This window comes from Stomoxys calcitrans, chromosome 1 (assembly GCF_963082655.1).
Source record: "Stomoxys calcitrans chromosome 1, idStoCalc2.1, whole genome shotgun sequence".
NCBI lineage: Eukaryota > Metazoa > Arthropoda > Insecta > Diptera > Muscidae > Stomoxys > Stomoxys calcitrans.
Genome location: NC_081552.1, coordinates 34,267,931 through 34,293,525, shown reverse-complemented (window position 1 = coordinate 34,293,525; position 25,595 = coordinate 34,267,931). Strand labels below are relative to the sequence as shown.

Here is a 25,595-nt window from a genome sequence, read left to right as displayed (position 1 = left end):
CGGTTTATATGGCAGCTATATCAAAAGATGGACGGATTTGAACCGTACTCGGCACAATTGTTGGATATTATAACAAAATACGTCGTGCGAAATTTCATTCCAATCGAATAAGAATTGCGCTCTCAAGAGGCTCAAGAAGTCAAGACCCGAGATCGGTTTATATGACAGCTATACCAGGTTATGAACCGATTTGGACCATACTTGGCACAGTTATTGAATATCATAACAAAACACGTCGTACAAAATTTCATTGCAATCGGATAAGAATTGCGCACTCTAGAGGCTCAAAAGGTCAAGACACAAGATCGGTTTATATGGCAGCTATATCAGGTTATGAACCGATTTGAACCATACTTGGCACAGTTATTGAATATCATAGCAAAACACTTTGTGCAAAAATGCATTCAAATCGGATAAGAATTGCGCACTCTAGAGGCTCAAGAAGTCAAGACCCAAGATCGGTTTATATGACATCTATATCAGGTTATGAACCGATTTGAACCATACTTGGCACAGTTCTTGGATATAACAACAAAACACGTCGTGCGAAATTTCATTCAAATCGGATACGAATTGCGCACTCTAGAACCTCAAGAAGTCAAGACCCAAGATCGTTTTATATGGCAGCTATATCAAAACATGGACCGAGATAGCCCATTTACAATACCAACTGACCTACACTAATAATTAGTATTTGTGCAAAATTTCAAGCGGCTAGCTTTACTCCTTCGGAAGTTAGCGTACTTTCGGCAGACAGACGGACGGACATGGCTAGATCGACATAAAATGTCGCGACGATCAAGAATATGTATATACTTTATGGGGTCTCAGACGAATATTTCGAGTAGGTACAAACAGAATGACGAAATTAGTATACCCCCCATCCTATGGTGGGGGGTATAAAAACCATTTATGAAATCACGCTACAGCCTTCAAAAATAGAGATATTGAGCTGAAACTTTCCACAGATTCTTTTTTTGTCCATAAGCAGGTTAAGTTCGAAGATGGGCTATATCGGACTATATCTTGATATAGCCCCCATATAAACCGATCCTCCGATTTAGGGTCTTAGGCTCATAAAAGCCACACTTATTATCCGATTTTGCTGAAATTTGGTACAGTAATTTGTGTTATGCCCTTCGACATTTTCCGTCAATTTGGCTCAGATCGGTCCAGATTTGGATATAGCTGCCATATAGACCGATCCTCCGATTTAGGGTCTAAGGCCCATAAAAGACACATTTATTATTCGATTTTGCTGAAATTTGGGACAGTTAGTTGCGTTAGGCCCGCCGACATCTTTCGTCCATTTGGTTCAGATCGGTCCAGATCTGGATATAGCTGCCATAAAGACCGATCCCTCGGTTTTAGATTTTGGGGCCATAAAAAGCGCATTTATTACCCGATTTTGCTGAAATTTGAGACAGTGAGTTGTATTAGGCCCTTCGACATCCTTCTTTTATTTCACTCAGATCGGTCCAGATTTGGATATAGCTGCCATATAGACCGATCTCTCGATTGAATGTTTTGGGCCCATAAAGAGAGCATTTATTGTCCGATATAGCCGAAATTTGGGACAGAGAGTTAAATTAAGACTCTCGACATATTTCAGCAGTTTGGTCTAGATCGATCAAAATGTCCATATATAGACCGATATCTCGATTTAAAGTCTTGGCCCCAAAAAAGGCGCATTTATAATCCGATTTAACTGAAATTTGACACAGGACTGTATTTAGATACAGCTGCCATATAGACCAATATGCCGGTTCAGGGTCTGAAGCTCATGAAAGCTTTATTTATTCCCCGATTTTTTTGAAATTTGAAATACAAAATTCAACAGTGACTAATATTTACAAGATTCCGCAATGTCCGTACCGAATTGGGTGCATAAGTTATCCAATTTTCATCGGATTGTGACGAAAGGTTTTTTCTTTGGGTATCCAAAGTTCGGCCCGGATGATTTTAATGCCTTTTTGCTTGTTTTTTTTTTTTATGTATGACTGACAACCTCTGCAAGGTGTTGTAAATAAGTTTTTCCTCTTACAAAACTTACCATCTAAAATATGTATGCTACGTAATACTGGATCCGAATTTAATTCACAGATATATGTGCCCTTATCCGAAGGCTTCAGGCGTTTAATAAGTAAAACCCAAACCTCACCACCCGACTCCACTTTGCCATTGGGGCCTATAAAGAAGTAAAAAAAGAGAAAAAGAAATCAGTTTAACTCATTTTACTATAAACGAGTGGCGGGCAAATACACACACACACACACACACAATATTGCACATATTTGTGTACATGTACCAGAACATAAGCCCATGGGCTTGAAAATATTACAAGCACTTGCCCATGTGCCCAAAACTGTTGGAAACCCATCAAAACCTCAGATATTAATTTCATATTTAAGTTGCATTGCCAACTTTGCCAACTTACTTTCGTCGTGTAATATGCTAACACGCGGATCACTGGTCACCCGAACCTTGCCTGCGGTTAATATTTCGTCACCTTTCTTCCATATCACAGTGTTATTGCCAGGATTATCTGAGACCACACACGTCAGTAGGGCATCTTTGCCTGCCAATATGTACGAAGGACCACCAGTGCCTGCAAAATAAACCACAAAAAGAAGGCATTTACATTAAAAAAACGCACGCAGCCAGCTAATTAACGAGCTCAACACCTACCAATGGGTTGAACGGATTTAACTGTTGACAGCAAACATGTTGATGTTGTCAATACCAACAGCAATTTTAACATTATGACATCCGTCACAGTCTGCTGCAAAGAAACAGAGGGCAAAAAACACTAAACTTTAAATTATATTAATTAAATGTAGAGGGCATAGTATAATAAAGTTATAAAACAACATACATTTATGCTGGCAATTTGTATACATGTATATGGGGCATTCCATAAATATTGGTATTTTAACAAAAAAAAAAAAAAATCAAATTCAAACATGAGGAAATTTTGATAATCAGGGTAATTTTTGTTTGCTTTTTATTATATCCACCACCATAGAATGGGGGGATATACTAATCTAGTCATTCCGTTTGTAACATCTCCAAATATTGATCTGGTACCCCATAAAGTATATACATTCTGGACATTCTGATTCGATCTAGCCATATTCGACCGTCTGTCGAAATCACTATAGCGGTCGAACCCGTAAAGCTAACCACATGGAATTTTCCACAGATACTAAATATTGATGTAGTTGGTTGGAGATTGGGCCATATCGGTTCAGATTTAGATGTAGCTCTCATATAAATCGATCTCCCGATTTGACTTCTTGAGCCCCTGGAAGCCGAAATTTTTGTCCGCTTGAGCTGAAATTTTGCATGTAGTATTCTGTTGTGACTTTCAACAACTGTGTTAAGTACTGTGCGAATCGATCGGTCTATAACCTGACATATTGGGTTGCCCAAAAAGTAATTGCGGATTTTTTAAAAGAAAGTAAATGCATTTTTAATAAAACTTAGAATGAACTTTAATCAAATATACTTTTTTTACACTTTTTTTCTAAAGCAAGCTAAAAGTAACAGCTGATAACTGACAGAAGAAAGAATGCAATTACAGAGTCACAAGCTGTGAAAAAATTTGTCAACGCCGACTATATGAAAAATCCGCAATTACTTTTTGGGCGACCCAATATTATACCCACCACCGTAGGAAAGGGAGTATATTCATTTAGTCATTCTGTTTGCAACACATCGAAATATCAATTTCCGATCCTACAAAGTACATATATTTCGGATCGTTGTAAAATTCTAAGACGATTTAACGATGCCCGTGTGTCTGTCCGTCCGTCTGTCCGTTCGTCCGTCCGTCCGTCTGTCCGTCCGTCTGTCCGTCCGTCTGTTGTAATCACTCTACAGGCTTCAAAAATTGAGATATTGAGCCGAAATATGGCACAGAAATGTCTTTTTGATGCACGCAGGTTAGGTTTTTGAACAGCCCAAGTCGGACCATATTTAGATATTGCTGCCATATAGACCGATCTGCCGATAAAGGGTCTGAAGCCCATAAAATCTATATTTTTAATCCGATTTTGCTGAAATTTAAAACAGTGAGTAGTTTAAGGCCTTCCAACATCTGACCTAATTATGGTTCTGATCGGACTATATTTAGATATAGCTGCCATGTAGAGCGACCTCCCGATAAAGGGTCTGAAGCCCATAACAGCCCTATTTATTACCCGATTTCGCTGAAATTTAAAACAGTGGTTAGTTTTAAGTCGCCCGATGTTTTTCACAAATATGAAGACGTCAAATAAAACATCCCATCCCAAAGATCGGATCAACATTGTGGCTTCTAAAGCCTTAAAAGTCCAAAGCTTATGAAAGATGTATATGGACCGATAATGTATATCTGAACCGATTTTGTTCCAAATCGTCCTTGGGCCAAAGAAGAGACTGTGCTGACAGACAGACGGACATAAATAAATCGAATCATTAGGTGAGTCTAAGCCAATCGATATACTTATCACTGGTTCTAGTTTTTATACCCTCCACCATAGGATGGGGGGTATACTAATTTCGTCATTCTGTTTGTATCTTCTCGAAATATTAGTCTGAGACCACATAAAGTATATATATTCTTGATCAGCGTAAAAATCTAAGACGATCTAGACATGTCCGTCCGTCTGTCTGTTGAAATCACGCTACAGTCTTTAAAAATAGAGATATTGAGCTAAAACTTTGAACAGATTCTTTTTTGACCATAAGCAGGTTAAGTTCGAAGATAGGCTATATCGGACTATATCTTCATATAACTCCCATATGGATGGATTCGCCGATTTAGGGTCTTAGGCCCATAAAAGCCACATTTATTATCCAATTTTGCTGAAATTTGGGGCAGTAAGTTGTTTTAGGCCCTTCGACATCCTTCGTCAATATGGTTTAGATCGGTTCAGATTTAGATATAGCTGCCATATAGACCGATCCTCAAATTTAGGGTCTTAGGCCAATAAAAGCTGCATTTATTATCCAATTTTGCTGAAATTTGGGGCGGTGAGTTGTTTTAGGCCCTTCGACATCCTCCGTCAATATGGTTTAGATCGGTTCAGATTTAGATATAGCTGCCAAATAGACCGATCCTCAAATTCAGGGTCTTAGGCCCATAAAAGCTGCATTTATTATCCAATTTTGCTGAAATTTGGGACAGTGAGTTGAGTTAGGCCCTTCGACATCCTTCGTCAATATGGTTTAGATCGGTTCAGATTTAGATATAGCTGCCAAATAGACCGATCCTCAAATTTAGGGTCTTAGGCCCATAAAAGCTGCATTTATTATCCAATTTTGCTGAAATTTGGGACAGTGAGTTGAGTTAGGCCCATTGACATCCTCCGTCAATATGGCTTAGATCGGTCCAGATTTGGATATAGCTGCCATATAGACCGATCCTCCGATTTAAGATCGTAGGCCCATAAAAGCCACATTTATTATCCAATTTTGCTGAAATTTGGGGCAGTAAGTTGTTTTAGGCCCTTCGACATCCTTCGTCAATATGGTTTAGATCGGTTCAGATTTAGATATAGCTGCCATATAGACCGATCCTCCGATTTAAGGTCTTAGGTCCATAAAAACCACATTTATTATCCGATTTTGCTGAAATTTGGGACAGTGCGCTGTCTTAGGCCCTCCGACATCCTCCGTCAATATGGCTTAGATCGGTCCAGATTTGGATATAGCTGCCATATAGACCGATCCTCCGATTTAAGGTCTTAGGCCCATAAAAGCCACATTTATTATCCGATTTTGCTGAAATTTGGGACAGTGAGTTGAGTTAGGCCCTTCGACATCCTTCGTCAATATGGTTTAGATCGGTTCAGATTTAGATATAGCTGCCATATAGACCGATCCTCAAATTTAGGGTCTTAGGCCCATAAAAGCTGCATTTATTATCCAATTTTTCTATAATTTGGGACAATGAGTCGTGTTAGGTCCTTCAACGTCCTTCGTCAATTTAGCACAGATCGGTCCACATTTGGATATAGCTGTCATATAGACCGATCCTCCGATTTAGGGTCATAGGCCCATAAAAGCTGCATTTATTATCCGATTTTGCTGAAATTTGGGACAGTGCGCTGTCTTAGGCCCTCCGACGTCCTCCGTCAATTTGGCTCAGATCGGTCCAGATTTGGATGTAGCTGCCATATAGACCGATCCTCTGATTTAGGGTCTTAGGCCATAAAAGCCACATTTATTATCCAATTTTGCTAAAATTTGGGACAGTGAGTTGTCTTAGGTCCTTCGACATCCTCCGTCAGTATGGCTTAAATCGGTCCAGATTTGGATATAGCTGCCATATAGACCGATCCTCCGATTTGGGGTCTTAGGCCCATAAAAGGCGCATTTATTGTCCGATGTCGGTGAAATTTAGGACAGTGAGTTAAGTTAAGCCCCTTGATATACTTCTGTATTATCGCACAGATCGGTCCAGATTTGGATATAGCTGCCATGTAGACCGATTTCTCGGTTTTAGGTTTTGGGGCCATAAAAAGCGCATTTATTGTCCGATGTTGCCGAAATTGTGGACAAAGAGTTAAGTTAAGCCCCTCCACATATATTTGCTATGGGACATAAGGTAGGTTTTGCACCGGATTTTGACGAAAGGTGGTTTACATATATACCCAAAGTTCGGCCCGGCCGAACTTAACGCCTTTTTACTTGTTGTTCCAATCAAATTTTTACCACCAGTTTTGCTGTTACTCTATGAAAATCCTGCTTTATTAAAATAATTGAAATGCACAACCAATGCTCAAATTGAACATCATCAAATGAGTTACATGCCGACACACAGTGGGCCAAATGGCAAAAAAATTGGAAATAAGTCTACAACTTTTTATCTGTTGATTTTAGCCATACAAAATGTTCTAGACATTTGTAGAGGAGGACATAGGCTTTCAGAAAAGTGCTGTTGTTGGTCCATATCTTTAATACAGGGTGAGCTACAGGGTGTCAAAGTTGACCACTTTTGACTTCTCCAAGCTTCTGGGGGCCATAACTTTTGATCTACTCAACCGATTTACATGATTTAGGACTCTAGAGAAAGAGCTTGACAAGATCTAAAAAACTTATGCATAAAGTACCATGCCATCGTGTACTGTTAAGGAGTTATGAATTGTTTAATTTTAAAATATGAAAATTTGGCCTTGGTTTTTTTCAGTGTTTTTTAAATAACTCCGTCAATTTTAAAGCTATAAACTTCATACTTCACACAAATTATGCCAGCATATGTGTGCATAAAATACAAAAGGAATCACGTGAATATCTTTGGCGGTTTAAAAATGGCATCGTTTTCAATATGAAAAATATTTTTTTTGTCAAAAAATTGCAAAATTTTTCAAAAAAGATACTCCCATTTCCTTTAAGTTTTCGCAAACTTTGGCCGTCAAAGCATTATCATTTCTTTCCATTTTCACAAAGTCGAGGTATTAAGAAAAGTTTTAAGTGCTAATTTGGCTAATTTCGATATCAAACAACACCGTTATCTTAAGACCAAAATGGCCAATTTTTTTACTAAACTTCAAAAGTTTCTCACTGGAAAAAAAGTTCCACGGGGATTTTTTCGCTTTTTTTGAACTTAAATGAAAGCTTAAAATGTTCCCAACATTTTAAGGTATGTCTCGCCATATCCTAGCCATAAATGAGATCGTAGCGATCAAAATACTGAAAAAAGTCAATTTTCAAGTAGTGCTATATTCATTGCTAATAAACAAGTATTACGTCACATTTTATTGCAAAGATGTTAAATAAACTTTTATTTGGTAACACTTCTTCTACAAAACACAAAAAGAATCATGGAAATATCTCTATTCTATTCCATTTTATGGAACCGGCAATAAAAAAGTCAATTTTTCAAAAAAGTCGAATTTCCCAAATTTTGTTTTTGTTGTCCTAATTGCACATGACACACTATAGCCATATTTACGCAACATACCTTATCGTAAAGGAAATTTTCATACCTTTCCAACAATGTATAAAACATTTCTCAACTCGGATTCTATCTACTCTAAAATTCATTTACACTTCATTAAACTCTATATAAAAATGTCTATTTGTGAAATGGAACCTTATATGATAGATTTGCCCAGGGTTTACAATACAAATGTGTTAGAATAAAAAAAGGTCTCCTGCCAAAGTTTAAAAAAATTGGAATAAAAATATGTGTTTTAGAGCGAAAACACTTCGCATCGGCGTGCATTTATATGTATATTAGCTACTCCCAAAATAAAAAAGCATTTTAGTTTTGTATTATTTGATTTTATTCTCTACCAAATAATCTAAGGTATCAAAATTTAAAAGCTCTTTAATTTGAATGGCATCGGGATCGTCCTTATCTATATCGTCACATATTTTTGGTAGCCATTTAGTTCTGATGCTGTATAGTACCGGATCAGACGATAACAATAAATATTGAAGTAAATCATAATTTTGGTTAAATTTGGTGCTCTTTCGGGTATTGAAAAGCCGGAACTGTTTAACATCTCTATTACGGGATTCCTGAGCTTCTTCTGTAAGTTCTCCTAACGGAAGTATGTTGTATTCCACAATTTCCTTGCCATGATGTAAGACTTTATGTACTGTCGGTGTTAAAGCTTTCCACGAATATAAATCAGATAAAATGTTTTTTGTGTCATTACTATAAGCTTCAAATTTGGTTGAATTTATCATCTTTTTGCTATTGATTACAGCCAAAATCACTTTGAATCGTCTTAGCAAGTGTTCATCAAGACCGGTTATTTTAGATGTCGATACGGGGTCCTCAAAAAACCGCCTTGCCGAGTTGCCATCATTTGTGCTTCCGTATCCGTAAAGAGGTTTATCTATTATAAGTCCCTTTTGTTTAAACTCCAACTGGATTCGATTCTTCTCTTCCTGCCTCATTTTGTGAAGATCTTGGTTGTTTCTAGCAGAGACATCGCGGTTTCCAGGGCTAGTCCGATATTTAAGGTCATACGATAAATGCAAACAATACTCCATGAATCGAATTCTACAGTGCAGGGGCGAAATACCGAAATTGAGCGCATTTTCGTTTACTAAATTTTCATCAGACTTGTCCTCGAATTGCCCATTCTTCTTGCCACAAATATTGCATCTCCAATTGGACATAACGCCAGTTAATGCGTTTGCCACCTTTCCATCGATCATAGTGAGTTGTAGTTGAAACGAAACTTTTATATTTCTTCCCAATTGGTTTATAACAATCATGGGTAATGCAGCAATTTCTTCCTTTATTTCGTTCACCAAAGATCGTGTTGTGTTCCGGTCTTCCTTTGTATACTCAAACCGAATTGGGCGACATAAATATTTTGACCCAGGTGTTCTATTTATCCATATATCTTGAAATGCATTTTCTTTCGATGATGAAGATTGGTCCTTGTACAATCTCATTCTCAATGGTACTAATGATGCCATGAAAATTGATGCGAAGTTGGTATCTATTTCTGTTTGTTGCTTATATTCGGAAAATCCAGATGATCCATCACAACCCCATTTGCTGATCAAAACCACTTCGGAATTATTACATGTGTTCAACTGTTCTTCAGTAAAATTAGAAATAATTCTAACAGCTGTATTTTCAACAAGATCAGCAAGTTTCACTCTTGCTTTTAATTCGTCCACGTATATATTTGATGGCACCATTTTCGTCCTGGTGTTGTACAATTTATGTTTTGAGGGTAAACAACCCCATCCTTTTTCACGAAGAGCCTTCCTCATTGTTGAGTATTTGTTTCTTGAGAGGCCTAGGTTCAAAATCAGGGCCAGTGCATCTTCCTCCGTGAATTCTGTAGTCGATTTTGGAGTTGGAATACTTTCTACCATTCTCTTTACCCTTTTCGGAGATGCTAATGGTAAAACATCGACAATTCGTCCAACATTTTTTGGTTGTGTTTTTAACAATGCTGTTTTGAACGTATCTTTTATTAAATTTGGCGGATGTGCCGCCAATAGTTCCTCTTGTTTTTTCTTTTTGGTTTTCTCCGTAACTTCGTCGTATGCTTTGCTAGGCCGGCCGGGAATCAGCGGTTTAATTTCAATAAGTAGATCCGATTTCAGCCACTTCTCATACATTTTGAAAAACTTGATTTTTGCGAATGAACATTCTGGCAACCTTCTCTCAAATGATTTGTAGAATTTTTCAAGTTTGTCTAAAGCGTCTTTATTTAGCCTTATTCCATATATGTGGTCCAAAGTGTAAACAAGTTCCTTAAATGACTCCGTGTATGATTTGGAATCATTTTTGATGTCCCATACAATTTTCGAAAGAGTGGAATACTTCAGTATGACTTCCATAACTTATAAATGTCCTTTACGCCTCTACAAAATATAATGAAGAAAATTTGGATTTTGTTCAAATATTTATGCAATATATTCACAATTAATGACCCATTTCAGGTATCAGACGCAATCGTAAAAAGGGGTCCAAAGTGCCTCTTTTTACTTACTCTTCTATAATTATTTACCTGGACTCGAATTTGGTTAAAAAAAATGACAATGAATTTTTTATGGGTAGGTTTTTTCACATTCATTGATACGGTGGATTTCCTGGGAATTCGACATAGCGAAACAGGTAACATTTGTCTGCATCAAATCTTAACACAAATATATATATATATGCAGGTATATTTCTAGGTTACTTTTTATTCAAAAATCATCAGCTTACATTAAAAATAGATGTAGGTACTATACAAACGCACGCCGATGCGAAGTGTTTTCGCTCTAAAACACATATTTTTATTCCAATTTTTTTAAACTTTGGCAGGAGACCTTTTTTTATTCTAACACATTTGTATTGTAAACCCTGGGCAAATCTATCAATGTTTTAGTGTAGGCCCCATATAAGGTTCCATTTCACAAATAGACATTTTTATATAGAGTTTAATGAAGTGTAAATGAATTTTAGAGTAGATAGAATCCGAGTTGAGAAATGTTTTATACATTGTTGGAAAGGTATGAAAATTTCCTTTACGATAAGGTATGTTGCGTAAATATGGCTATAGTGTGTCATGTGCAATTAGGACAACAAAAACAAAATTTGGGAAATTCGACTTTTTTGAAAAATTGACTTTTTTATTGCCGGTTCCATAAAATGGAATAGAATAGAGATATTTCCATGATTCTTTTTGTGTTTTGTAGAAGAAGTGTTACCAAATAAAAGTTTATTTAACATCTTTGCAATAAAATGTGACGTAATACTTGTTTATTAGCAATGAATATAGCACTACTTGAAAATTGACTTTTTTCAGTATTTTGATCGCTACGATCTCATTTATGGCTAGGATATGGCGAGACATACCTTAAAATGTTGGGAACATTTTAAGCTTTCATTTAAGTTCAAAAAAAGCGAAAAAATCCCCGTGGAACTTTTTTTCCAGTGAGAAACTTTTGAAGTTTAGTAAAAAAATTGGCCATTTTGGTCTTAAGATAACGGTGTTGTTTGATATCGAAATTAGCCAAATTAGCACTTAAAACTTTTCTTAATACCTCGACTTTGTGAAAATGGAAAGAAATGATAATGCTTTGACGGCCAAAGTTTGCGAAAACTTAAAGGAAATGGGAGTATCTTTTTTGAAAAATTTTGCAATTTTTTGACAAAAAAAAATATTTTTCATATTGAAAACGATGCCATTTTTAAACCGCCAAAGATATTCACGTGATTCCTTTTGTATTTTATGCACACATATGCTGGCATAATTTGTGTGAAGTATGAAGTTTATAGCTTTAAAATTGACGGAGTTATTTAAAAAACACTGAAAAAAACCAAGGCCAAATTTTCATATTTTAAAATTAAACAATTCATAACTCCTTAACAGTACACGATGGCATGGTACTTTATGCATAAGTTTTTTAGATCTTGTCAAGCTCTTTCTCTAGAGTCCTAAATCATGTAAATCGGTTGAGTAGATCAAAAGTTATGGCCCCCAGAAGCTTGGAGAAGTCAAAAGTGGTCAACTTTGACACCCTGTAGCTCACCCTGTATTAAAGATATGGACCAACAACAGCACTTTTCTGAAAGCCTATGTCCTCCTCTACAAATGTCTAGAACATTTTGTATGGCTAAAATCAACAGATAAAAAGTTGTAGACTTATTTCCAATTTTTTTGCCATTTGGCCCACTGTGCGACATTTTAGTATATGCGTTTTATAAGAATGTAGTGGTGTAAATCTGTGTTTAATGAAATAAACTAAAATTGCAATTTGCTGCATTCAATTAAGTTCACTTAACCGAGTGCACACTCAGTCACACCAACACATGAGTATTGCGTATAAACTCAACCATTGGTATTATTGGAGCAGTACATATACATTTAGGCCTGTGAGGTGTGATATAAAGTAAATGATTTACTTACATTACATATATAATATATGTGTGAAAATGTTCATTTGTGTGAGATTAAGCAGCATTCAAAGAGCCTTTGGCATTTCATACATACATGTAATTTATATTCCTTAAATGCGTAGAACAGTTTAAACGTTCACAAAAATCTCCATGATACTAGGCTGGCTGCGGCTGAAAGTATAAAAATGGTTTCGAGCAGTTGCCCATGCCAATTTTTCAGTTGGCGAGAAAGGCAAAGGGTGGGAAGGGATGATAGGCTAAAGGATGCCATATGAAAATCCTTTCATAAATCAAAAAACCATTAAACACTTTTTCAACACATTCGTGAAGAGTGTTACCCACATGTGGATATATGAATGAATTCATAAACGGCTTGAATAATTAAATATCCTCATAGCGAATGTGCGATATGTGTCTCCATGGCGGACTTGGCTTTGCAGCACTCAAAACTTCTGCAACATTTCAGTTTGCCATGTTGTGTATTTTAAATACGTGAGAGTTTGTAGAACTTACGAACAAAAAAAAAACCTAAAGTGGATATGGTCATATTTGTAACTACATAAATTTGGCCTCCAGTTTTTGTTCGGGGTCCCATACATTTAGTAGAGGAAAAAATTACTTTTAAATATATTTATGTACACACATATCACATCTGTTTGGACTGTGTATTTATGTTTGTATAATAGCATATAGACTTAAATTATTTTGTTTTTTTTTTTCAGTTTCCATATCCATGCAAATAAAACCAGATTAAGTGCAATTAATTTTCTGTCAGCAACAATTGTACAAAGTATCGCGCAAACAGATAAAGCACAGCACCAACACTGTGGCAGCAGCATCATGGTCATCCATACGAGCACTACTACCGCAACAATTGCTGGTGACCACACCACGAACACATCAGCAATTTCTGTGGCAATATTGTGGACCAAGGCAACAATTGGTGCCTACAATTTGCTATGATCAGCTAAGGCACAGTGTCTTAAAAAAAAAAAAAAAAAAACAAGTAAAAGCGTGCTAAGTTCGGCCGGGCCGAATGGATCGCATTTGTCGAGTTCTTTACCCGGCATCTCTTCTTAGGCAAAATAGGGTATAAAAAAAGATTTGCTCTGCTATTAGAGCGATATCAAGATATGGTCCGGTTTGGACCACAATTAAATCATATGTTGGAGACCTGTGTAAAATGTCAGCCAATTGGAATAAGAATTGCGCCCTGTGGGGGCTCAAGAAATAAAATAGAGAAATCGATTTATATAGGAGCAGTATCGGGCTATAGACAGATTAAGGCCATAATAAACACGTATGTTGATGGTCATGAGAGAATCCGTCGTACAAAATTTCAGTCAAATCGGATAATAATTGCGACCTCTAGAGGCTCAAGAAGTCAAGATCCCAGATCGGTTTATATGACAGCTATATCAGGTTATGAACCGATTTGAATCATACTTGGCACAGTTTTTGGATATCATAACGAAACACATCGTGCAAAATTTCATTCCAATCGGATAAGAATTGCGCCCTCTAGAGGCTCAAGAAGTCAAGACCCAAGATCGGTTGATATGACAGCTATATCAAAACATGGACCGATATGACCCATTTACAATACCAACCGACCTACACTAATAAGAAGTATTTATGCAAAATTTCAAGCGGCTAGCTTTACTCCTTCGGAAGTTAGCGTGCTTTCGACAGACAGACGGACGGACGGACGGACATGGCTAGATCCATATAAAATGTCACGACGATCAAGAATATATATATTTTATGGGGTCTCAGACGAATATTTCGAGTAGTCAAAAACAGAATGACGAAATTAATATACCCCCCATCCTATGGTGGAGGGTATAACAAATTTTCTCAATATCAAATTTTTATATCCTCCACCATAAGATGGGGGGTATACTAATTTCGTCGTTCTGTTTGTAACTACTCGAAATATTCGTCTGAGACCCCATAAAGTATATATATACTTGATCGTCGTGACATTTTATGTCGATCTAGCCTTGTCCGTCCGTCTGTCCGTCCGTCCGTCCGTCCGTCTGTCTGTCGAAAGCACGCTAACTTCCGAAGGAGTAAAGCTAGCCGCTTGAAATTTTGCACAAGTACTTCTTATTAGTGTAGGTCGGTTGGTATTGTAATTGGGCCATATCGGTCCATATTTTGATATAGCTGTCATATAAACCGATCTTGGGTTTTGACTTTTGAGTCTTTAAAGTGCGGAATTCTTATCCGATTGGAATGAAATTTTTTACGACGTGTTTTGTTATTATATCCAACAACCGTGCCAAGTATGGTTCAAATCGGTTAATAACCTGATATAGCTGTCATATAAACAGATCTGGGGATTTGACTTCTTGAGCTTCTACAGGACCCAATTCTTATCCGATTGGAATGAAATTTTTCACGACGTGTTTTGCTACGACATTCAACAAGTATGCAGAGTATAGTTCAAATCGGTAAATCTTTTGATATAGCTGCCATATAAACCGATCTTGGGTCTTGACTTCTTCAGCCTCTACAGTGCGCAATTCTTATCTGATTGGAATGAAATTTTGCACGACGTGTTTTGCTATGACATTCAACAAATGAGCCGAGTATGGTTCAAATCGGCCCATCTTTTGATATAGCCGCCATATAAACCGATCTTGTGTCTTGACTTCTTCAGCCTCTACAGTGCGCAATTCTTATCTGATTGGAATGAAATTTTGCACGACGTGTTTTGCTATGACATTCAACAAATGTACCGAGTATGGTTCAAATCGGCCCATCTTTTGATATAGCTGCCATATAAACCGATCTTGTGTCTTGACTTCTTGAGCCTCTAGAGTGCGCAATTCTTATCCGATTTGAATGAATTTTCGCACGAAGTATTATATTATGATATCCAACAACTGTGCCATGTACGATTTAAATCGGTTTATAACCTGATATAGCTGTCATATAAACAGATCTGGGGTCTTTATTTCTTGATCTTCTAGAGGGCGCAATTCCTATCCGATTTGGCTGAAATTTTCTTTTAACAACTGTGTCAAAAAAAGGTTCAAATCGGTTCATAACCTGATATAGCTGCCATATAAACCGATCTGGGATTTTGACTTCTTGAGCCTCTAGAGGTCGCAATTATTATCCGATTTGCCTGAAATTTTGTGCGACGGATCCTCTCATGACCATCAACATATGTATTAACATAATTAATTATTTGCTATTTTTTTTTTAAATTATACTCCTCTCTGGATTTAAAGTTTAAATGAATGCCCTTAATTCCATCTTCAAGCCATTTGTTACAGAATTAGAAAATTCCTACTACAACCAAAGTTATGAACTTTTAATCATGGAGTTTCAATAGTAGACACTGTGCTACATGAAACAATAACCAATGTTCACGCACACACACACACACACATGTCTATAAGTGTGTATGTTTATTACTGTGAAAAAACACCAAGGGGATAACAACAATGACCAGCGTATTGTTTCTCTCTATTGCTCTCATCCTCTCTTTTACTCCGTATTCCCCTTTGCAGGTTTTTGGCACAAATAAACCATTTTCATTCGTTCACTCGCATACACATACACACACATATCTACACTCACGTAGCAGCAATAAACGAACTGTTGCAATTTTATTTATTTACTAAACTTTGACTCCCTTTTGCTAGCCTGTAGCCGGAGTTTGCACAATAAAATCTTTGTTATTCTCTACGGGATACTGTTGAATAGCAATTTTGGTTTATATTATGTTTATATGTACATTTGTGCATGTGTATGCACATGCCTAGTTTATTTAGAGTCAAACCAAATTAGCACCAATATGTTGAAAAATTTAAAGCATTGTTATGTTGTTTATTTATTATTCTTTTTTATAGCCACCACCGTAGGATGGGGGTATATTAATTTTGTCATTCCGTTTGCAACACATCGAAATATCCATTTCCGACCCTACTAATCTTGATCGTCTGTCCGTCTGTCTGTCTGCTGAAATCATGCTACAGAGATATTGGGCTCAAACTTTGTGCAGTTTCATTTTTTTTTGTCCATAGGCAGTTCGAAGATGGGCTATATCGGACTATATCTTGATATAGCCCCCATATAGACCTATCTGCTGATTTAAGGTCTTAGACCCATAAAAGCCACATTTATTATCCGATTTCGCTGAAATTTGGGACAGTGAATTGCGTTGGGCCTCTCGATATCCTTGTTCAATACGCCCCAAATCGGTCCAGATCTGGACATAGCTGTCATATAGACCGATCCCTCGATATAAGGTCCTGGGCCCATAAAAGGCCCATTTATTATCCGATTTCGCTGAAATTTGGGACAGCAAGTAATGTAAGGCCCCTCGACATCCTTGTCTAATTTGGCCCAGATCGGATATAGCTGCCACACAGACTGATCTGCCGATATAAGGTATTGGACCCATAATAGGTGCATTTATTGTCCGATTTTGTAGAAATTTGGTATGGCGAGTTGTGTTAGTCTCTTCGATATATCAGTTCAATACGGCTCAGATCGGACCAGATTTGGATTCAGCTGCCATATTTATCGATCTCCCCATTTAAAATTGTTGGCCCATAAAAGGTGAATTTATCAACCGATTTTGCTGAAGATAGGCACAATGTGTTGCGTTAGGCCCCTCGACATTAGTACCGGTCTTATGGTTAAGATCAGTCTATGCTTCGAACAAAAATGCCATAAAGACCGATCTCTCAATTTAAGTTCTTGGGCCCCTAACAGGTGTATTTATTGTCCGATTTCGCTGAAATTTGGTACAGCGAGATGGGATGGCTCCTCAACATCACTGTTCAATATGGCCCAAATCCGATTTTGATGTATGCCCGTGCCATTTATACCGATCTCACGAATTATGGTATTAGACCCATAAAAGGTGAATTTTGCGCCGATGAATTTGGAATTACAACCTAACATAGCCTGAGTTTGGGACAGTAAATTAGAAAATTGGGACAGTAAATTATGTTAGTCCTCTCGACAACCTTGTTTACTTTGTCCCAGATCGGTTCAGATTGACGCATTTTTTGTCCAATTTTATAGAAACTTGGTATAGCGAGTTGTCGATATCTCTGTTCAATACGGCCCAGATCGGTCCAGATTTTAATTTAGCTGCCATATATATCGATCTCCCGATTTAGGATCTTAGGCCCACAAAAGCCACATTTATTATCCGATTTTAATGAAATTCGGGACAGTGAATTGTGTAAGGCCCATCGACATCCTTCGTCAATTTGGATCAGACCGGTCCAGATTTGGATATAGCTGCCATATAGACCGATCCTCCGATTTAGGGTCTTAGGCCCACAAAAGCTACATTTATTATCCGATTTTGATGAAATTCAGGACAGTGAATTGGGTAAGGCCCATCGAAATCCTTCGTCAATTTGGTCCAGATCGGTACAGATTTGGATATAACTGTCATAAAGACCGATTTCTTGATTTAATGTTTTTTGCCCATAAAAGACGCATTTATTGTCTGATGTCGCCGAAATTTGGGACAGTGAGTTATATTTGGCTCTTAGACATCCTTCGTCAATTTGGTCTAGATTGGGCCAGATTTGGATATAGCTGCCATATAGACCGATTTCTCGGTTTTAGGTTTGGGCCATAAAAGGCGCACTTATTGTCCGATTTTGCTGCAATTTGTGACAGTGAGTTATGTTAGGCCCTTCAACATCTTTCTTCAATTTGGTCTAGATTGGGCCAGATTTGGATATAGCTGCCATATAGACCGATCCTCAGATTTTGGGTCTTAGGCCCATAAAAGCCACATTTACCATCCGATTTTGCTGAAATTTAGGACAGTGAGCTGTGTTAGGCCCCTTGACATCCTTCGGCAATTTGGCTTAGATCGGTTCAGGTTTGGATATAGCTGCCATATAGACCGATCCTCCGATTTAGGGTCTGAGGCCCACAAAAGCCACATTTATTATCCGATTTTGCTGAAATTTAGGACAGTGAGTTATGTTAGGTCCCTTGACATCCTTTTTGAATTTGGCCCAGATCAGTCCAGTTTTGGATATAGCTGCCATATAGACCGATCCTCCTATTTAGGGTCTTAGGCCTATAAAAGCCACATGTATTACCCGATTTTGCTGAAATTTAGGACAGTGAGTTGCGTTAGGCCCTTCCTTATCCTCCGTCAATATGGCTAAGATCGATGCAGATTTGGATATAGCTGCCATATAGACCGATCCACCAATTTAGGGTTTTAGGTCTATAAAAGCCACTTTTATTACCCAATTTTGCTGAAATTTAGGACAGGGAGTTGCGTTAGGCCCTTCAACGTCCTTCGTCAATTTGGCCCAGATCAGTCCAGATTTGGATATAGCTGTCATATAGACAGATCCTGCGATTTAGGGTCTTAGGCCCATAAAAGGCGCATTTATTGTCCGATGTCGCCGAAATTTGGGAAATTGAGTTAGGTTAAACCCCATGACATAGTTCTGCATTATGGCACAGATCGGTCAAGATTTGGATATAGCTGCCATATAGACCGATCCACCGATTTAGGGTCTTAGGCCCATAAAAGCCACATTTATTATCCGATTTTGCTGAAATTTGGGACAGTGAGTTGTGTTGGGCCCTTCGACATCCTTCTTCAATTTCACTCAGATCGATCAAGATTTGGATATGGCTGCTATATAGACCGATATCTCGATTTAAAGTCTTGGCCCCAAAAAAGACGAATTCATATTCCGATTTAATTGAAATTTGACACATTGACTTCTATTAGGCTTTTCGACATCCATATTGTATATGGTTCAGATCGGTTTATTTTTAGATATATTGGGTTGCCCAAAAAGTAATTGCGGATTTTTTAAAAGAAAGTAAATGCATTTTTAATAAAACTTAGAATGAACTTTAATCAAATATACTTTTTTTGACACTTTTTTTCTAAAGCAAGCTAAAAGTAGCAGCTGATAACTGACAGAAGAAAGAATGCAATTACAGAGTCACAAGCTGTGAAAAAATTTGTCAACGACGACCATATGAAAATTCCGCAATTACTTTTTGGGCAACCCAATAGCTACTAAAAAGACCAATATTTTGTTATACAATTTTGAACAATGACTTGTACTTATTAGTATTTGATCCAAATCGGATCATATTTCCATGTAACTGTTATGGGACATAAGGTATGCAATTTTCACTGGATTTTGATGAAAGGTGGTCGGCCGAACTTAATGCCTTTTTACTTGTTTTTTTTTATTTTACTTTGTTTACAAATCTTTGTCAAAAAGTTGTTTCATACGAAATTTTGTTTATTGCTAGAAATCATATGCATTAATTTTGAGAACATTGACCTCTCGCATAAGCCATTTAATATTTCGCCCATCACCATATGTGTTGAAAACTTGCTGTCGGCTTCATAATCAAACCGCACAATGAAAACCAAATGCGCATTTCACCCTCTACGGAAGTCTATTGACCATTTAAAAGCCCATCAATCATCATGGTAAATTAATTTTGACTTTACAACCCTCTTTCAACGAATAACCACATGTGCCCAACTATCCTTGTGGCAATGAATGCATGATGGGTCACTGCAAAAGCCTTGAGCCTTTTTAAATTTCAATTTGTTTTTGAGCCATTAGTCCCATCCTCTTCCATATCTTCATCGTTTTGGCTTGGACTAAACTTTTAAGCGATTTTAAGGGTTATGGCTACATTGCTATTTTTTTTTTTTTTTTTATTTCTTATAATTTATGTAAATTAAAGCGAGAACATTTTATCCCTCTGCTTTTGGCTGCAGAAAAACACCCGAAAAGAAAACCAAAAACATTTCAGTCATTTGTCGTTGTGGCCTTGTTTGAAAAGTTTCATTTCATTTCATTTCGTTTGGTTTGGTTTTGTTGTTCTTTGAGAGTCCTTGGTGAAGGGGATAACAAACACCATGTCAGGAAATCAAAAACAAATAAAAATTTGTTCCTATTATTATGGCTATGGCTGTTGGAGTGAGAATAAAAAGCACCAACAATGAAAGCAGCATACGCAACATTAACAACTACAATAACAACATTTAGCATTTTATTATTAAACTACAGCATTACTTTAGTTCCTGGGTACAGTAACTTGGTAAATTGTTGTTTGAGGCGTAACGAAAAGAGGACCTTCAATAGGTATATCATAAAAAACAAGTAAAAGCGTGCTAAGTTCGGCCGGGCCGAATCTTATATACCCTCCACCATGGATCGCATTTGTCGAGTTCTTTTCCCGGCATCTCTTCTTAGGCAAAACAAAAAAGGATATAAGAAAAGAGTTGCTCTGCTATTAAAACGATATCAAGATATGGTCCGGTTCGGACCACAATTAAATTATATGTTGGAGACCTGTGTAAAATTTCAGCCAATTCGTATAAGAATTGCGCCCATTGGGGCTCACGAAGTAAAATAGAGAGAACGATTTATATGGGATCTGTATCGGGCTATAGACCGATTCAGACCATAATAAACACGTTTGTTGATGGTCATGAGAGGATCCGTCGTACAAAATTTCAGGCATATCGGATAATAATTGCGACCTCTAGAGGCTCAAGAAGTCAAGATCCCAGATCGGTTTATATGGCAGCTATATCAGGTTATGAACCGATTTGAACCTTATTTGACACAGTTGTTGAAAGTAAAAATAAAATACGTCATGCAAAATTTCAGCCAAATCGGATAGGAATTGCGCTCTCTAAAAGCTCAAGAAGTCAAATCCCCAGATCTGTTTATATGACAGCTATATCAGGTTATGGACCCATTTGAACCATACTTGGCACAGTTGTTGGATATCATAACGAAATACTTCGTGCAAATATTCATTCAAATCGGATAAGAATTGTGCCCTCTAGAGGCTCAAGAAGTCAAGACCCAAGATCGGTTTATATGGCAGCTATATCAGGTTATAAACCGATTTGAACCATATTTGGCACAGTTGTTGGGTATCATAACAAAACAAGTCGTGCGAAATTCCATTCCATTCGGATAAGAATTGCGCACTCTAGAGGCTCAAGAAGTCAAGACCCCAGATCGGTTTTTATGGCAGCTATATCAGGTTATGGGCCGATTTCAACCATACTTGGCACAGTTGTTGGATATAATAACAAAACACGTCGTGCAAAATTTCATTCCGATCGGATAAGAATTGCGCACGCTAGAGGCTCAAGAAGTCAAGACCCAAGATCGGTTTATATGGCAGCTATATCAGGTTATGAACCGATTTTAACCATACTTAGCACAGTTGTTGGATATCTTAACAAAACACGTCGTGCAAAATTTCATCCCATTCGGATAAGAATTGCGCACTCTAGAGGCTCAAGAAGTCAAGACCCAAGATCGGTTTATATGGCAGCTATATCAAAACATGAACCGATATGGCCCATTTACAATACCAACCGACCTACACTAATAAGAAGTATCTGTGCAAAATTTCAAGCGGCTAGCTTTACTTCTTCGGAAGTTATCGTGCTTTCGACAGACAGACGGACGGACGGACAGACGGACGGACATGGCTAGATCGACATAAAATTTCACGACGATCAAGAATATATATACTTTATGGGGTCTCAGACGAATATTTCGAGTAGTTACAAACAGAATGACGAAATTAGTATACCCCCCATCTTATGGTGGCGGGTATAAAAACATACAACGATTTGGGGGCAGGTCTAGTCTATTTCTACAGTTTCTCCAAATTTTGAGATTACTGTCCAACATTTAGGGATCAACAGTTGTAATATCTAGCGTCGATCAGATGTTTGACTTTTACTTTTTTACTTTAATTGGCTATGACAGAATATTTTCCAAGCGCCTCAATCTTCTGCGCTCATTCTAAAATCTCTGACACCAAGTCTCGCGGTATCTCCCACCACTTGAACTTTCCATCGGGCTATTGTTCTTCCCGGTTTGCGTGCACCTCCGTGTTTGCCTTCAAAAGTCTTCTTTGCTGGAGCTTCTTCATCCATTCTGACAGCATGACCTAGCCAACGCAGCGGTTGTATTTCGTCGTCATATAGCTCATACAGCTCGTGGTTCATACGTCGCCTATATTCTCCATCAATGCAAACTGGGGCATATACAATATTTTACGAAGAATCTTTCTCTCAAATACTCCAAGTACTGCCTCATCTGCTTTCACAAGTACCCATGCTTCAGAACCATATAACAACACGGGAAGTATCAGTGTCTTGTCTTTCGATAGGTGGCCTAGTTTCTAATCTGCTTACTTAGCCCAAAGTAGCATCTGTTTGCCAGTATTATTTTTCGCTTGATGTCATTTCGCTGATGTCATTCGTTTCGGTTACGGCGGTGCCGTAGGGACTTCCCTCGAAAAAATGTTAACAAGTTCCTGTAGGGTATCAAAAACTTCAACTATGTCTTACCGTAACCCTTACATGTCCAATGAAAGATTATGGGTATGCTTGACAAAAAAAAAAAAAAAAAAAAACGAAACATACTTCTCAATTTCTTGAGCTTTAGTTTGCCGTTGTTAGTTTTTTTTTCTTCTTTCTCCCTTCATTTACTTAGCATTTTTTAAGGGGTAAACAGCTGTCACTTTGTTGTTTTCGTGTATTTTTTTTTTTCGAAAAGTTGGCATAATAAAATCGTGTGTATTTTAGAGATAAGAATGAAAAGCCAGGCAAGCGAAAAGTTTGACAAATAAAATCTGTTCTCTGGCAGGCCAGAAAACAAATTTTACGAGTATTGCCCACATTTTCGGGTTAAAACAAAAAACAATCTAAAGGAAGAAAAGAAAATTGAAAATACGAAACAATAAGATGTGGATGTTAAAAGGCAGCAAAACTTTATTCTTTATTTGAGTTAACTTAGGAGGATCTGATCCTTGGAGGCTTTATTGACTTTGTGTTAAATCTGGAGGTTTACTTTTCAATTACTGAGATTCCTTCAGTAAAGCGGGATGTATAGGTATGGAAATATAACGAATTAATGAATAACAAGTAAAAAGACGTCAAGTTCGGACGAGCCGAACTTTGGCTACCCACTACCTCGAGTATACATAAAAACCATCTTTCGCCATAATCCGGAGAAAAATGCTTAATTTATGACCCCAAAAAATTCGCAACGGACATTGAGTGATCTAATAAGTAACAAGTAAAAAGGCGTTAAGTTCGGCCGGGCCGAACTTTCAAAACTCAAACTCCGGTGCAAAATTCATACCTTATGCAGAAATATGTGGAGGGGCTTAACTTAACTCGTTGTCCTAAATTTCGGCAACATCGGACAATAAATGCGCTTTTTATGGCCCCAAAACCTAAAACCGAGAGATCGGTCTATATGGCAGATATATCCAAATCTGGACCGATCTGTGCGATAATGCAGAAGTATGTCAATGGGCTTAACTTAACTCACTGTCCCAAATTTCGGTGACATCGGACAATAAATGCGTGTTTTATGGGCCTAAGATCCTGAATTGGAGAATCGGTCTATATGGCAGCTATATCCAAATCTAAACCGATCTGGTCCAAATTGACGGAGGATGTCGAAGGGCCTAACACAATTCACTGTTCCGAATTTCAGCAAAATCGGATAATAAGTGTGGCTTTTATGGGCCTAAGACCATAAATTGGAGGATCGGTCTATATGGCAGCTATATCCAAATCTGAAACAATCTAAACCATATTGACGGAAGATGTCAAAGGGCCTTACACAATTCACTGTCCCAAATTTCAACAAAATCGAATAATAAATGTGGCTTTTATGGGCCTAAGACCCTAAATCGGAGGATCGGTCTATATGGCAGCTACATCCAAATCTGAACCGATCTGGGCCAAATTAACGAAGGAAGTCGAAGGGCCTAACACAACTCACTGCCCCAAATTTCAACAAAATCGAATAATAAATGTGGCTTTTATGGGTCTAAGACCCTAAATCGGAGGATCGGTCTATATGGCAGCTATATCTAAATCTGAACCGATCTGGTCCAAATTAACGAAGGATGTCGAATGGTCCAACACAACTCACTGTCCCGAATTTCAGCAAAATCGGATAATAAATGTGGCTTTTATGGGTCTAAGACCCTAAATCGGAGGATGGGTCTATATGGCAGCTATATCAAGATATAGTCCGATATAGCCCATCTTCGAACTTAACCTGCCTATGGACAAAGAAAGAATCTGTGCAAAGTTTCAGCTCAATATCTTAATTTTTGAAGACTGTAGCGTGATCTCAACAGACAGACGGACGGACATGTTTAGATCGTCTTAGATTTTTACGCTGATCAAGAATATATGTACTTTATAGGGTCGGAAGTGGATATTTTGATGTGTTGCAAACGGAATGACAAAATGAATATTCCCCCATCCTTCGGTGGTGGATACAAAAATATCTGAACTCTGGACTAGATAATTTGTTTTTTAAAGAAACATGTAAGCGATTACAACAGAACAATTAAAATCGTGCTAATTTCGGCGGTGCCGAGTCTTATATTCCCTCCACCATGGATAGCATTTGTCGACTTGTCTTTCCGATATCTCTTTTAAGGCAAACAAAGGATAAGAGAAAAGAATTGCTGTGCTTTTGGAGTTATCTCAATTTATGGCCCTATTCGGACCATAATTGAGGTTAATGTTGGAGACCATAGTAGAAGCCTTTGTGTGAAATTTCAGCCAATTCGAATAAGAATTCCGGCACTTAGGGGCTCAAGTAGTAAAATAGGGTGATCGCTTTATATGGAAGCTGTATCAGGCTATAGACAGCTTCAGACCATCTTTAACACGTATGCGGACGGTCAGTTGTCGGGAAGCCTAAAACTACTCACTGTTGCAAATTTCAGCAAAATGGGATAAAATAAAAAGTTTTTATGGGCATTAGAGCCTATAACGGAAAATCGGTCTATATAACAGCTATATCTAAATATAGTCCGATCTGAACCATATTTAGGTCAAATGTTGAGAGGTCTTAACCTGTAGCCAATGTAACAAATTTCAGGGAAATCGGGTAATAAATAAAGCTTTTATTAGCTTCAGACCCCTTATCGGCAGATCGGTCTATATGGCAGCTATAAATAAATATGGACCGATCTGAACCATATTTTGGTCGAATGTTGTGAGACTTAAAACTGCTCACTATTTCAAAATTTCAACGAAATCAGATAAAACAAGTAAAAGCGTGCTAAGTTCGGCCGGGCCGATTCTTATATACCCTCCACCATGGGTCGCATTTGTCGAGTTCTTTTCCTGGCATCTCTTCTTAGGCAAAAAAAGGATATAAGAAAAGATTTGCTCTGCTAT

General features: G+C 37.6%; 1 protein-coding gene across 3 annotated transcripts in view; it reads right to left on the bottom strand.

Moving 5' to 3' along the window:
* LOC106092958 (Ig-like and fibronectin type-III domain-containing protein 2) overlaps positions 1-25,595 on the bottom strand; it is a 345,343-nt gene that overhangs the window by 228,249 nt on the left and 91,499 nt on the right. For 2 of the 3 annotated variants that reach the window (XM_059361377.1, XM_059361379.1), the window contains 3 exons: positions 2,689-2,779; positions 2,438-2,608; positions 2,054-2,188 (listed from right to left, as the gene is read on the bottom strand). In XM_059361377.1, the coding sequence (XP_059217360.1) occupies positions 2,054-2,188; positions 2,438-2,608; positions 2,689-2,761 (379 nt within the window). In that variant the 5' untranslated portion in view covers positions 2,762-2,779. Of the gene's footprint in view, positions 1-2,053; positions 2,189-2,437; positions 2,609-2,688; positions 2,783-25,595 lie in introns of those variants that run through there. The other variant, XM_059361374.1, reaches the window with a different exon arrangement.